Source organism: Liolophura sinensis, chromosome 12 (genome assembly GCF_032854445.1).
Source record: "Liolophura sinensis isolate JHLJ2023 chromosome 12, CUHK_Ljap_v2, whole genome shotgun sequence".
Taxonomy (NCBI): domain Eukaryota; kingdom Metazoa; phylum Mollusca; class Polyplacophora; order Chitonida; family Chitonidae; genus Liolophura; species Liolophura sinensis.
Window position 1 is genome coordinate 16,880,439 of NC_088306.1, and position 16,448 is coordinate 16,896,886.

General features: G+C 40.4%; 1 protein-coding gene across 1 annotated transcript; it reads right to left on the reverse strand.

The window, feature by feature from the left end:
• Positions 1-746: 746 nt before the first annotated feature.
• On the reverse strand, positions 747-15,999 carry LOC135479742 (solute carrier family 23 member 1-like). The gene is made up of 9 exons (XM_064759645.1): positions 15,718-15,999; positions 10,138-10,319; positions 8,900-9,020; positions 7,105-7,261; positions 6,446-6,699; positions 5,662-5,935; positions 3,771-3,866; positions 2,531-2,595; positions 747-986 (listed from the first exon to the last, which is right to left on the reverse strand). Exons 1-9 carry the CDS (start codon positions 15,997-15,999, stop codon positions 747-749), a joined length of 1,671 nt encoding a protein of 556 aa, XP_064615715.1.
• Positions 16,000-16,448: the final 449 nt, after the last annotated feature.

Sequence of the window (16,448 nt, forward strand, 5' to 3'; positions counted from 1 at the left end):
CATATACTCTAGCAGATACCCACCCATACACTCGAGGTAACCAAGAAAGACATACCAGTCAAATGAGTCGTGGTGTGATATATTTGTGGTAGTTAGAAAAAAAAAAAACGGTGCCGGCGGGGACACATACATGCCTTCATCAGTACGTCTTAAATATTCACGAGTTAATTATTTTTATGAATTTCTTCAACACTAAATAGATGCAAAGATTATCACGATTCCATATTTGATTTCATAATTATCGGATATCCGACTCGTGTCTGCATTAAAATCGAGGTTCATACAGTAGATGATATTCACGTGCGTGTTAACTTGTGAAGTTTAAAGGTACAATGGAAACTGTGAACTTCTGGGCGTTCGGATTTATTCATGAGACGTACAGTCTATATGATGGCCTATATATATAGGTAGAACTAATATTTGACAAAATAAAGTAGTATTAATGTCCTATTGAAGGTCTGAAAATGTTTTAGCTTCTCTGCACAAATTTTCTTCAATGCTGTGTGATAACAGTTCATTAAATATCATAATTATATACACGTAAATCCTTTTAAATGTCTAATAAGTATTTAAAAAAACAAGCACGCGTAAAAACGACGACATTTGGTGGCGGTTTAATTTGAATAAGGTAATACATTCTTGGTCGAATACACCGTGACAAAAAAGCCTAAAGAGAAGGAAAGACAGAGAGGCGGGGAAGAAATCACTCCCCCAAATAAACCGGGCATCAAATCTGTGAAGTCACCTTAACTGGTGGCAAACCCACTAAATTCTGGAGGTGTCATGCTCTGCACCTTTATACGGAAGTGTCTTGCTTGGAATGGCTTTCTGAGATGGCAATGGCCACCTGTGGCGCCGTCCGTCTGATGACCGACTTGCAGAGCGTTGTAGGAGAAGACACTGGTGGAAAGCTCCTTTCCCTCGCTGTGCGACACAGCGCTCCATAACTGGCCCACTCCGTCCGTTTGTGTTCCAAGCTGGACAGCCTGGTTCAAAGAATATACCTAAAATACCTGTCTTTTGGGCCTAGTGGTTTGAGTTGTACACCATAAGTCAAAAATATACTACAATTTTGAAAGAAAATTGAAAGAACCTCATGGAGCTTCGTAATGACATTACAGATAAAGTCGATGTATATACACCAGGTAACCGTCTACTGTCTTACATCCATCTTACCTCCTCTTTGTCCCAGATAATTGATATTCACAGGTAACACCGGAGTACATAAACAGATATACAGAACACACGACCTATATGCAGACACGGCGGAACGCCATACAGATTGGAGATGAGGAAGTGAGGTGCAGGACAAAACCTTTGATTTCTGGCGACTGAAATTATGTTAGGAAGTGAGGGCTGAAGGTACAGAACCATACCTTTGATTTCTAGTGAGCTGGTTTCCTCCCACGATAATGCTGGCCGACGTCGTATAAGTGAAATATTCTTAAGTACAGAGTAAAACACCAAATCAAATAAATAAATTGACTAAAATTATGTTAGGTAGCCGGTATAAATTATATGTCTTTCCTTTTCGTATTTTTTATCAAAGACTCAAAACCTTTTCCCGGCTGAGTCAACGGAACTACTGACGCAACCCAGTATGTGGGAACCAGGGTCTGCTTATACAGTTTTGAAGCTCTGGTCTCTTACATAACCTTAGATGCGTTTATGTGACTTCTGCATATTTGTCATTTTTTTTTTTATCACCACGATTCATAACTTCTGCAAAGTGCATGTTGTTACCATATTAGCCAAAGTTACCCTGAAATAGGACATAATTGTGTCGCAACTGTGTTAATGTGTTCGTTGAGTATATGAGCGAGCGCTTCGCCGGTCATAATTAGCGACAATGAGAGTCGGTGCAGGTGCGAAAATTGTTAGGAACACACTTTTCCCAAGCATGGATCACCCCGGAACTAGAAAAAAATTAGACATTGCGTCAACTAGCGATTTTTGTGTTGTATACAACCCGATTGTGTGTACCCAAGCCATGAGGTCCTGGAAACAGGCTCTAGTGTGGGCGTACAGATTTTTGCCGTATACGTTCTACTCGCTTTTCTTAACATTCTTTATATACCTCAAATTAAAGTTCAGTTTTCATGTCCTGGAAACAGAATTGGATGAAGTTGTTCTACCCAGAACACTTGGATATTGATTTATGAACACACGTTGTAAGCAATTTGCAATGGCCGCGAAAAGAACCGCGACAGGCAGCGCCACCTGGCTTATGCGCGAGATAGCCCAAATGTTCATGAAAAAAAGACAATATTTGTAATGCTACATGGATGTTACAGTATCATTCTTTTCTCTCTCGCGCACACACATCCACTCTAATTTTGGAATTTCCAGTATTTCTGCTGACATTTTACACCATGTGACAATCAGAGTGTTGTTATACTGATCCATCTGTTTGAACAGGCGCTAACAGTTTGTTACTGGCAGCTTCTTGTTGAAATCCGGGTAGGAAGGGGCAGAACCGAGTCCATTTCCGGCTTGTAAAATAGTTATGTACATAAGGGAGGCGGTGTACCAGCGCCCTCTCACCGGAAGTTATAGGTTCTCCATCTTGCAGATCTGGTTTTCGACCAGGGTCACCTGGACAAAAGATAAAAAATGGGATAAGACGAACTTAAATTTGGTATGTTAATTAAGACAAAAGAAAGTAACAATGCCTAGACCCAAGGCAATAATAAAACCCTCAATGTGTGTGTCGGGTAGTGGGGGTGAAGGGGAGGACTTCTGCAAGAAGTTGCCTGGCCATCAACCATTTTGCATGTGACATAGCAAGTTTCAGTTCGATTTATGCAATATTTTAATTTGATTTTGGAGGTAAAAGTACATTAGATTGGTTGGCCAGATTCGGATCACAATTCTATCAGTCTACGTAAAATGATGCCCTCATAATATGCTTGAGTAAACAACTTAAAACCATGTGAAAAGGTGGACGAACTACAGTGTTATGTGACATGTGAGCAATCTTTGATCGTGGCTTTAAGTCAGGAAGTCTGCCTCGTTTCCTTCGAGCTCTGACTGGTTTCCTGCTGCCATACATCTGACCGATCTCATACAAACGAAACACTATTCAGCCTTAAACAATAAGTTAAATAAACCTCAACCAATAAATTTAACATTTCAATGAGCAATCAAATAACATATTCTACACACATGTAGCCTAGCCGTCTTGACTTGTGACAATTAGGGTTGATCTCACCCAGTATCTCTTATCTCGTCATTTTTACTTGAATATGAGCGGAGAGAGAGTTGCTTAGAAGATAACAACGGAGAAGACGGGGTAAGCTGATAAGGCAAAACGTCCTGCATGGGAAAATACAGCCTGCATGTCGTAATGCCCTGACGAGTGCATGTGAGAGTTACGCTGACGCTATCTCCAAACGCACAGTCACGTGTACTTATTTCCTTATCAGATTTGTTATCTAACAGTTTAATAGTCGATAACGGTATACTCTGCATAACAATGAGCCCAGTTATTCATCTCACATGTCACCCACAACACGTACTGTTTCCTGACCATCATCATTGTGATCTAACAGTAGCAATACGGTTTTAAAGCAGTAAAAAATTCGAAGTTCTGAAATATATTAGTTTTCAGTGGTTGTCCGCCGAAATTTACTTAATTCTATGCTTTGTTTCACTTTTAAATTACACCAGGTGAGCTATTTTGCAGTGATTATGAGGTACACTAAATGAGCACTGTACAACTGCAAAAATATGCCAAGAAAAAAAATCTGAAAGAGATAGAAAATATTTACCTGGTAAGGTGTTGTCTAGGAAACAGGCTACCACCCCGGCCACAAATAATGGCGCTCCAAACATGGCTCTAATTACATTGTTCAACTCCGGAATTCCTTAAATAAAGAAATTTACACTTAACAAATAACGGTTTATAATTTTAAAAATCTTAAAAATAGCATATACTTATTGCGACTTAAAACATGCACAAAACTTTAAAGTTGTTTCATTTTCCCACTAAATAAATCCACAGAGACATTAATTTTAGATGTTCGCCTTTAACACTAAAATATCGTCTTTATAGAAGCATACGATTTCACATGATTAAGTGAAGGTATTTTCAAATACCGTTTTTATTCATCCTCTTTTATAATCATGATTGCCTTAATTTCGTGCGATTTCATTCCTTTATTATAAAACAAATTTTATCGCCGTTCTAAAGCTAATGGTATTGTTTGAAGAATTCCTTTGCATAATAAGGTGTTTTTTTTCTTCTTTTTTTTTGTTATTGTAGGCATATTGGATCCTCTCTGTCCTCAATATGCTTCCGGTAACAATTCTAACGTTGTATTTTCTTTTTAAATCTTCTATTTTGGGGGAAAATTTCCGGTTTCCTCAGCAGATAAACCAATAGACTGCCGTTGGATAAGTAAAACACAAGTACGGGGTAAAACAAGAATCATATAAATAAATAAATAAATATTTGTGAAAATTTACTAAAATATCCGTCTTATGGATTATGATTTTTGTGAGTATAGTGTTGCGTCAAGCTCGACTAGTACACATGTATTCATTCCTTGGCATGCAAATCTTGACGTGCAGCTGATAAACTATCATTTAATACACGCATGTAGATTTTCACAACTTGCACAATCTCCGCGATGTACCAGTCGTGCAACCTTTGACCTTGATCGAGTGATATTTACTTGTTACACCAGATATTTTGTCATATATTCTGCGGTGCTGTTTTAACTCGGTTAGCTTAACACGGATTCTATATCACGTATAGGCTCTGCAGGACAGCTGTCATGTCAGTTATTACGTGTCTGATAGGCATCTGACCGAAATATCAGGAATCACAGTTTAAACGTTCTTTGGTGCTTTATATCAATTTGAAAGAAAGGAAATAATTAAGAAATGAACATGAAATGAGTTCCTTATTCAATGTCAACCACATCTCAACAACATTTGACTTATGTGACGACGGGCAAGTTTAACAGTGGAAGAATAAAAAGGGGCTATATAAGTTCGACCACTGTTAATTCTGTTCGGATTTGACACACAGATGAGATTTAACGGTTTGTGTACTGGACGGAAACTGTATCCAGTATTAATCCTGTTCGGATTTCACACACGGAAGAGATCTAACGGTTTGTGTACTGGACGGAAACTCTCTCCAGTATTAATCCTGTCCGGATTTGACACACAGATGAGATCTAACGGTTTGTGCTCTAATCCGCATGGAAACTTTCACCAGTGTTAATCCTGACCAGATTTTACACTAAGATGAAACCTAAAGGTTTGTGTGCTGATCAGGACAGAAACTTTCACCAGAGTAAACCCTGTCCGGATTTGACACACATGTGAGATGTAACAGTTTGGGTGCTGAATGAAAACTTTCTCTCCAGTGTTAATCATGTCCGGATTTGACACACAGATGAGATCAAACGTCATATGTACTGATCAAGATGTAACCTCTCGCAAGTGCTAACCCTGTCCGGTGTTGACACACAGATGGGATCTAACGGTCTGTGTAGTCATCAAGACGGAAACTCCTGTCCGGACTTGACTCACAGATTAGCTCTAACGGTTTGCGTGCTGATAAAATAGAAATTATCACTAGCGATAGTCCGGGTTTGATCTCAAAGGTTAGATTTAACGGTTCTGTACTGGTCCGGACACAACTCTCACCAGTGTTAATCCTGTCCGGATTCCGGATGATCAGCTGAGGTATCATGTAACCCACCAGTATCGACAGTCCTACAGTCATACAGTTCCGGGGCCTCTTCATCTCGTACTGGTTCAGTTCCGCTAGCAGCACCCCAACGACGGACCCCAAGATCACCAACATAACCCCACCGATCACAGGCTTGGGAATAATCACCAGGAAGGCGCCTATCTTCCCGACAACCCCTAGAAATATGAGCAGCAAACCTGCGCACTGGAACACCCGCCGGCTGGTAACCTGGGTACAGACAAACACAATACGAAAATTCTTTAATATTGTATTCCATGCACAGGTGGTAGTGAACCAAAATAAAATTCCAAATTCTAATTCAAACTGGTTTTAAAGCATTGATGCTTGTATAAATTCTAGCTTAGTAGATCACAGAGTTGATAAAGGGCTTTGTTTGCTAAGTATCTATGGCTATAGTCGACACATTTTCGGATGTTTTCATTCGCTGTATATACGGCAAAATCACGTCATAAAACAGTATACTGCGCATGTGTATCTTTTGAATGACAAGTATTTATCAATAAGAGCCAATCAAGTTTCTCCTAACATTGTTGACGAAAGAGGATATGAGATATTTATCCCACCTTCTTTATACCATATTTTGAGTCATATTTTTCTGATGGACATAATTATATGATAATGTAATTATTTTTTCAAAGTCTTGAGCGGGTCGAAGTCTCGAATGACAACGTAGTGCTTCTAATCAACGGTAACATACGAAGCCCTGGTTTTACTTACGCCCGAGATAGCCAGCGATCCTGTCACAGAAATATGAGTGGATGTAGCGAGGCCTGCACCAAATGCCCCAGACAAGATGCTACAAGACCCCTCGATTAGCAGACCCCGGTTTGTAGCATGTGCTGGCGGTCGCGGAATCTGGCAAATTCGTGTCACGATGTTGTAGTCTGCCAGGGAGTCAATGATAGAACTGATCATGGCGACCAACAGCCCAAAGAATAAAGTCAGACTGAACCTCGGTGTACCAAACTGACCTGAATAACACAACCGTAAAATTTATTTATTCATCTGAATATCTGTATCATTTACGCTGTACTACAGAAAAATTAACTTATGTCAGATGAAAGTCAAGTTTTTGGTTGGAGAAAATCACATGTCGCCTTTCAGGCCTTCTCATATACTCGTAATCCAATTAGCGGGATTTGGACTGAAACGCGTAAATTCGTTATCCAAGAATTTGTCGTCTCCTTTAGGATAGTCGTGGGGTTTTCCCGGGTTCCGCCCTATTTCCTCACACCATAATGTGGCCGCAGTCGTATAAATGAAATATTCTAACATCTAAGTGACATCTAATTGGTATGTGACGTTTTGGGTGACGTGATAAATATGGTAAGATGTTACTCGAAAATTTAATCAGTAGCTTAAGTTTATACTGTTACCTGGATAAGGAAAGTAAAACCAGCTAGCCAGTTCTACAGTATCTGCTTTACTGTCCGTCCTGGCGTGGAACTGTATGTCGTCCGGATCCTCCGGAAGTCTTCCGGTTACGGTAAGAACGTGACAAAGTAACCAGCCCAGGCCAATACTGATTAAAACCTGTGTACAAAATGCAAGGAATAAGTTTACAGTTAGACTCTGCCCTCGTATAGAATATTGTAATGGTCAGTCGGGGACACACTAGACGGATATTTTCGCTCCTACAGGCGTATTTTGTGAATTTCTAAAAATCCGCTTAGTGTGCCCCGCGCCGGCGACGGCGTATTTCGGAGGCGATTTTGTCCGCCCCAAAATTCGCTTGTATCCAACATGTGAGATACTAGCGAAGAAATACGCCGGCGATTTCAATCGGTTCGCGAAGTGTGTTCGCTCTAGTGAATTTCGGCGATCGAGATGATGAATTGTGTTGAACTGTAAATTTTTGTTTACTTCGTCACATGACATAACGTAATGACCACGATCAACGGAGAAATTAGCCTGGTGTGTCTGCAGCTAACCTGCGAATATCGTCAGCGTATTTCAAGGGCGACTGAGTTCGCCCCTACACGCGAAAAAATGTTACGAAAAACATCTCAGATATTAGCGAAGAAATACGCCGGCGATTGCACTCTGTTCGCGTAGTGTGTCATCTCCAGCGACTTCAAGACGACCGAGCTGACCAATTAAACAACATCGAATTGTGTTGAAGTGTCAATTTTTTCCGTAACATGTGACAGATCAGTAAATGGACTAAAAGCCGAGTTTAATCGCCCTCGAAATAGGCTGACGGTATTCGCAGCATAGTTGCAGACACACTAGGCGGGTTTTTGAGTTGATCGTGGTCAGCACGTTGACAATTCCACACAATTCGGTGTTGTTTGATTGGTCAGCTCGATCGTCTTGAAGTCGCTGGAGCGGACACCTGCACACTACGTGGGCACAGTGAAATCGCTGGCGTATTTCTTCGCTAGTATCTGATATGTTTGATACAAGCGAATTTCCAGGCGGACAATTAATATCGCCTGCGGAATACGCCGTGGCCGGCGCGGAGATACTAGGCAGATTTCTAGAAATTCACAAGATACGCCTGGGGCTGCTTGCACAAAGCGATCCTAGGCTAAGTTGACTGTAACTACCATGGCGACGCATGTTAAAGACATATGTTGTTATGGTAGTTACAGTCAACTTAGGCTACCATTGCTTCATGCAGGAGGCCCCTGTACGAGCCGTACAATCCATCTAGTGTGTCCCCGGCTTTATGGATACAATCCTTCAACAATATAAAAATAATACAAAAGAAAAGATAATAGTAGTTGTCATTGTCTGAAGTTCTGTTGTCTCTCTCCCACTAACTGACTCAACTCCGTCAGTGTACAGTTGTCTGTCTGATAACAAACACAGTGCCAAACTCTTAAGATGTAAACACTACAACGTCAACACATTCCATGCATATTACGTATTTTGCGCTGCAAGCCATTCTTTGTATGGCAAGACAATGAATTTTAATTTAAATCAAATGCTGAATATTGTAACCAAAGGCAGATTTGTCCTAAGTGTATTCCATGGGTACTATAATATAAATATCGTCATTTTAATATCATATCTAAAAACTGGATTACAATATTCCATTAATTGCACAGGAGAATTTTAATAAGTGAAATCTTTCTCTGGCTGACTAACAAATCAATAGCTAACGTCGCCGATATCTCTATTGGGGTCAAACTAAATATATATATATAATTAAGGCAGATAACTCACAGCATATGTTCTGAGGAACCTTGATCTTGTCGTTTTCCAGCCTTGACCTCTTTTCCAGTAGAGGAGGGGAACTTGAACATTGACCATGAAGGTTGTCAGGATGAGTAACGTGGCCAGCGTACTGCCATGAAAACCAATCGGAAGTCATAAAAAAACAGCTAGCATGCACTGTCCGAAAGTCAAAAACTCAAGCGATTCGGAAAGATGCATGCATGGGCGTAATCAAAATAAACGTATCTTACTTCTCCGAAATTTGGAATGTGTCAATGACTGAACGATGAAAGAGAAGCAGTTTGGTCGTGAATCTCGCAGGATCCCGTGCAATGGTGTCCAGTGGGGGAGATCTGGTAAGTGTGTTCAATTTAGATTCTCGGTTTCCACAGGTGCTACTTCAGACGTAGAAAGCGACAAGTCAATGTAATATAGAGCAGTCACTCGATGTAACTTCAGCGATGTTGTGGTTACTTCAGATGTAGTTGGCGATAAGTCAATACAGCAAACAGTCACTAGATCTAACTTCAGTGAGGTGGTTCAAACTTCAGATCTGGTAAGCGACAAGTGAGTATAGAAAGTAGCCACTAGATCTAACTTCAGTGAGGTTGTTCAAACTTCAGATCTGGTAAGCGACAAGTGAGTATAGGAAATAGTCACTAGATCTAACTTCAGTGAGGTTGTTCAAACTTCAGATCTGGTAAGCGACAAGTGAGTATAGGAAGTAGTCACTAGATCTAACTTCAGTGAGGTTGTTCATACTTCAGATCTGGTAAGCGACAAGTGAGTATAGAAAGTAGCCACTAGATCTAACTTCAGTGAGGTTGTTCATACTTCAGATCTGGTAAGCGACAAGTGAGTATAGGAAGTAGACACTAGATCTAACTTCAGTGAGGTTGTTCAAACTTCAGATCTGGTAAGCGACAAGTGAGTAAAGGAAGTAGACACTAGATCTAACTTCAGTGAGGTTGTTCAAACTTCAGACCTGGTAAGCGACAAGTGAGTATAGGAAGTAGACACTAGATCTAACTTCAGTGAGGTTGTTCAAACTTCAGGCCTGGTAAGCGACAAGTGAGTATAGGAAGTAGTCACTAGATCTAACTTCAGTGAGGTTGTTCATAGTAAAGGACACGTCAATATAGGGATCAATCACCGCACATCTGATTTTGGTGAGCTTGGATGAAAAGCCTCCAAGTTATTTTGTCTCTCAAGATCATAATCTTACGAAAACGAAATGCTCGCCTTACAAAAAGGCAATTCCAAGGTGAATGATGACGAATTTGATGAGAGCTTCCGCCACCTTCAGTATCATGACAACACCAGAGGAGGCTACAGTGAGGGGGCCAATAATTCTGAGGATCTGTCCGCCCAGGCCCGTGGCCCCGACCAATGCGTGAAAAACTGACACCGTCATCAGAACACCGCACACCTGGGAGAGAGGAAAGTAAGAGTTACTGGGAGCAGAAGGACATGGAAGGAGGTTGAGAATATTTATGCAATGTGCTGTACAACTTCTTGAACAATGAATTCCCCAGGCCCCTGAAGCATCAATTCCTGTTCACGGCTTGAATCGTGCACCGAAGAGACTAATAGTTTTTGTCCAAAATTAACTGGCCATAGACCAGTTAGGGTGTGCGTTTGAATCCAGCTCTGGCCTTTTGATCCCGATTTTACGTGGTTTTTATGCCAAGTACCTGCTTGAAGAGTGGTGTTTTTTCTCAGCTTTGTTCCGTGTGTTCTGTCCATAAACGTAAGGGTGTTCGTGTATATTTGGGGTTTTACGTCGTGCTTGCAAATTTTTCAGTCACATGACAACAAGGAGTCATTAGGTGTGTGTACACATTATGATTTATTTATTTATTTATTTATTTGATTGGTGTTAAGAATATTTCACTTATACGACGGTGGCCAACGTCATGGTGGGAGGAAACCTGGCAGAAACCGGGGAAAATTGCGCCGCGCTGGCGTGCTATCTCCTCGGCCATGTAGGCACCCTACATATTACGGTCCGAAATGCTGTCGCCACACATGCCGAAGACACAAGACATATAGTCTGCTACATTCAGCTGTCTCTAAAATCTCCCTGAACCCCCTAGCCAGTAGTCCGTGTCATCTCACGTAACACGGCTCTACACATTGATTTAAATGGCACTTGTTGTTGCGTGTCAGTATAATGTGACTGATCCGGGTGTCATGTACGGTGTCTTCGGCATGATACTTCAATGGCGGCACTTTGGCAGCATGGACTCTTCGTCGTCATATGACTGAAAAATTGTTAAGTACGACGTTAAATCCCACGCATACATACATATTATTACACAGAGAATGCAGATAAAAAATTTTTCTAATTCATAATGTTAAACTCCACGAGCTTGGTTTCGACACCAAGAATGCATTGCCTTGGGTGACGGCGTAATTATTCAAAAGCAAGTGTCATACTGGACAATGGGAGTGGAGAGTAATTTTTGTTACATTGGCCTCACCAATAAGCGGTTAGAACAAAAACCACGCAGTAAAACAACCTGCACTTCTGACTTAACGAATAGGTTACGTTGTCTTTTATATCAGAATTTCCTACCATCCAATACTATACTGCCGTGAGATCTTATACTACAAGACACACAAAAAAAACTTCATTTACCTTATAAAGATTATATTATACTAAAACGGTTTCAAATATGGCACTGTCAGAAACAGGCTTTACAGTAGGTAGTCCATAGCAGTTTAGATAACTGGTGTCGCCCACCGTTAAAACATGTAGAACGCCCAATATCCCGTTGTTTTATTTTTAATAATTATGAGGTCATCCGAGCTTATGCAGTTTAGCATTATGAATTGGAAAAAGTCATATCTTCATTTTCTTTGCAAGAATATGAACTTTCAACATATCCACATCCATATCCAAACTTGTGGTGTTACTTGTCACTGACTAAGGGCAATTTTTGTAGGGATTATGACTGATTTTACAACAACTGAATACAGGTGACTGATTAAAAGAAACATAATATAACACCTCACCCATGTCATATTTTTAGTAACTAGTTTTCTTTCCATGTTCTAACCTTGCAGTGTTGAACGCCAAACGAAGCAGCAACAAGTACCATTTTCAATAAACCTAAAAGTAAAATATTCTTATACCGCCGTCAATAATAAAACGTATGTCCAATGCGTGATATTTCGATCAATCAATTGTCTGCAAGTCTGAGTTTGCAGCGAAGTAAGTCCAAAAAGAGACGCTCTCTGGAACCTGGCAAACTCAGGGTAATTCCAATAGATTTTTGGTCTTTTCAGATTTCAAAACTGCGAACTGCTTTATTATTCTGCAAAGCATCCAGTTAAGGGCTTTGATATATCCTGTAAATCTTAATGTTGAGGCTGTGGTGGTATTAACTAAAATATCACTGCCAAAGCACCACTACATTCTGCTAGGTTTATCAGGGCCCAGTCGTTCTAAAGCGCTGGTTTGAAAGACCCGGGATCAAACCCGGGTCTGGTCATACCACAGAGTTTTACAATGGTACTTGCTGCTGCCTCCCTTGGCGCTGGGTACTGAAAGGTCAGAGCAAGGAAACAGGACTGGTTGATCCAGTGTCAGTAGAATGAGACTGGGTAGGGTGTATTGTCTGGTGTCTTCGGTATCAACACACACCTGATGACTCGATATCGTCATCTGACTGAAAAATTGTTAAATACGACGTTTAATCCCAAGCACTCAATAATTATTCATTCATTATTCGTTCATTCTAAAGCGTATTAGCAGTTAAGCCCGGTATTAACGTTGGTCCGGACTGGTTTCCAATTAGAGCAAGACTTGCTTTTAGATTTCACCCCAGCTTATGCCCTTTTGAACAACTGATTCCCGGCGATATTACCTTATTATTAGGGAAATATTGCTTCCCATGAAGTTCATCTTCAAAAGCAATAAGTATGAGTTTTCAGTGAATCAAAACTAATAAAGTTTACCTCCATTAATCGCTCTTGCCAAACATCTTCTCGAAGTCCTGATGTTACCATTGTCCCGTTCACGGTTATCATTGTCTGGTTTTCTGCCATGAATTGACATTCAACACAGATGACCCACAAGAGATGAAATTTAAATGAGACATAAAAATTGTTGTAACGTTGTTTTTGTGCTCGTATTAGAAAAAGACTGGTATTAAGATTTAGGCCTCTTTTAACTTTTTTAAAGAAAGATAATTAAAGTTAATTTTATATATGGTTTTCCAAGTTGTTTCTGTCATTCCAACTTTAAGTTTTAAATTATTAGCCGTTTTTTTATAAGTGTCTCCCTACTTTGTAAGGTTACCATTTGCATCAGGAACACATGCCCAATCCGGCATTGCCGCTCTGGATATGATTGGAACCACATAATACATGCTGGGCGCCTGGAAAACTGGGATCCTGAACATGGAAGGTTTTAAACGAATGGGATCAGATCCGAATGCCAAAAATATTTTCGGTATGAATTTTTTTTTTCAGAAAAATATAATAAAAATATTACTGATCTGTCAATAAAGTGGACAGATAAAGGTACGTGTGGGTATTTTAATGGAAATATCTTTCCCAATATTTTCCCCATAAAATTGATGATTTATTTATTTATTTGATCGGTGTTTTACGGCGAACTCAAGAATATTTCACTTATACGACGGCGGCCAGCATTATGGTGGGAGGAAACCCACGACCATCCGAAGGTTGCCGAGAGACCTTCCCACGTATGAGCTGGACTTGAACTCACATCGACCGCATTGGTGAGAGAGTCCTGGGTCATTACGCTGCGCTAGCGAGCTAATTGACTGATCCACGGAGGCCCCTCCATACAACTGAATGTTTTATACAGGAATTACTAATCCTTGTGTAGGCCTATGAAAACTATGTTATACTGATAACCCTATAGTCAATGGAGTAACCAATGAAATCTGCCCAGTGGTTCTGCTTTATATTTAACGTGATGTTGGTGTCCATCCATCAGTGTCTGTATACAAATAGACCAGTAAGCATGAATTTGTGTTTACATTAAGTGTAAAAAGCCAATAAACATGCAATAAATGTGTTTAGTAATGTTATTTATTTATTTGTTTATCTGATTGGTGTAATACGCCGTACTCAAGAGTATTTCACTTATACGACGACAGCCTTCAATATGGTTGGAGGAAACCGGGCAGAGCCCGGGGGAAACCCACGACCATCCACAGGTTGTTTAGTAATGTTAACATGCGACATATGTACATGGCAAACATGTTAGATTTACTTTGTAAAGATGTGACATAGCATCCTATTATAAGTATATACAATCCATTGAATGTCCGGCTTCTCGTTATTCAACCATCAGTCATAGTTTGAACCAGAGGTCCAAAGTTGAAGACCCAAGCACAATGCCCGACAAACTCATGTTATTTTTATTATAGGATTAAATAATAGCAAGATCAGTGACACTAAGTGTAATACAAAGAGAATAGTTCACCTGACGCCAACCAAGGCCTGTATAAATGTTGTTAAACCTGCCATAAACATGCTCGTGCTCATCAACTTGGCTGTGACGTGGATGGTACCACAAATGGCGTCTGAGACCAAAATAGCGTTGGTGATGGCGGTCGACACGACTTGTAAAGCGATCTTCAATCATGCCAAAAGATAATCATGTTGTATTTTCATTAGAACGTCATATCAATGGAGGTTTATTTTCCCGCGCAGTGTATCCTCGGGTCCAAGCTGGATGGAACACTGGTCACTTGTAGGACATATGAACAACGTAATCAGTATGGCCACAAATCGTCAGCTCAAAGGCAAGAGCGAACAACGTAACCAGTATGGCCCCAAATCGTCAGCTCAAAGGCAGGAACGAACAACGTAACCAATATGGCCACAAATCGTCAGCTCAAAGGCAAGAGCGAACAACGTAACCAGCATGGCGACAAATCGTCAGCTCAAAAGCAGGAACGAACAACGTAACCAGTATGGCGACAAATCGTCAGCTCAAAGGCAGGAACAAACAACGTAACCAGTATGACGACAAATAGTCAGCTCAAAAGCAGGAATGAATAACGTAACCAGTATGGCGACAAATCGTCAGCTCAAAGGCAGGAACGAACAGCGTAACCAGTATGGCGACAAGTCGTCAGCTCAAAGGCAGGAACGAACAACAGATTACACACCTTTGACCCGAGTCACTTCACGCGGGAGAGGTTTCCTACTACACGTATTTTGGACCAGATGGACAAAGTTTTAGAGGAGACTTCGAAGAGGTAAATACTGATTGATTTATGTGCATAGTATCACATATAAAATATAGTTGGGTATGTTTGCTTGTCTGCTTAAGGCTTAACGCCGCTCCTATTGCGGTAATTTCAGGATTACCTTTCAGCTTAGAGTAAATCAGACATGACGACTCACTTTAATACAGTATACAAGTATTGACAGCGAACCAACCAGAATTCGACCTATCGTCTTATTATGACGTCTATAAGCCTGTTAAGTTCCTGGTTTACTGATATTTCTTGGGCTCTCGGGATTGCAGTGCGGGTTTATGCCGTACCGGATAGCTTATTCGACTTAATGATTCAAAAACAATAACAACAACAGTTGACGAGCAACAGACGACATAGGGAAAGACATTAACACTCTTGTCATTCACATAAAGTTTTTTTTATCCATCAGAAACCGTGACTGGAGTTTTTAACGTGAGAAATTAAACCTGCACGGGTTAAAAGTGAAACAAAGATATACAGAATATCCTTTTGACAAGATAAGACAAACTTGCGGTATTAAAAAACGGGGATAATTCACGGCAGACAAAATCAAGCCTTCAAGCGACATTTGCATGTTACCAGATTGACTGTTGGATTGGTTTCAGTCATATTAGTACGGATGAAATGCTCGTTGAGAAGCGACATTTCACATGACATGAACTGAACTGTTAAACAGGGTTTTGAAGACGGAACCAAGAAAACCTGTAGTGCGAAGACGATGGTGGCAGGAATGGGAGGGACGTCGGACACGTGGTACAAAATATGGCCGTCCCTCTCATCTTTGATTTCAATGGTTGACATCCCTTCTGAATCGTCCGCTGCTTCATAGTCCTTCCCTGTACACCCATTTGTCCTTTCCATTGCTGCTCAGTTTGAATATAAACAGATTAAAACAATTCGTTCGGCAATGTTTAGTCAAGCTTCTTTCAAAACTTTGATAAAAACAGAAACTTCTGTTTCAAATCAACTTTCATGCCCAGTGGCTCATTAATAATAACTTTTACACTTATGAAATTTGCTATTTTCACAATTTTTAATACTATGAAACTACAAAAGAGCGGCTCGTTCTAACTTAGGATAACCCGCATAGTAGTTTAAAGCTCCTTTAATTGCTTGATTGTTTTGAAACACTACAAAACCAGCGAAATACCTACAATAAAGATTGTCGTGAAGCTTTTCGTGGTAGCGGAATACCTATAAGACTGGTTAGCATGACAAAGTCATCTCTATAACATATGCACAGCTGTCTACGCTCGCTTTACAGCAGTGCCACCACTAGAAAAGTTTAGTACTTTTCGGAACCCGTATGA

What these genes read in the sequence shown, in the direction of transcription:
- LOC135479742 (XM_064759645.1), bottom strand. Translation starts at nt 15,999, where the DNA reads ATGGAAAGGACAAATGGGTGTACAGGGAAGGACTATGAAGCAGCGGAC. An exon ending in CACCTTGGAATTGCCTTTTT is followed by an intron (nt 9,021 to 10,137) that starts GTAAGGCGAGCA and finishes TTTTCATGGCAG; the next exon opens with TACGCTGGCCACGTTACTCA. An exon ending in CCTAGACAACACCTTACCAG is followed by an intron (nt 2,596 to 3,770) that starts GTAAATATTTTC and finishes TCTTTTGTCCAG; the next exon opens with GTGACCCTGGTCGAAAACCA.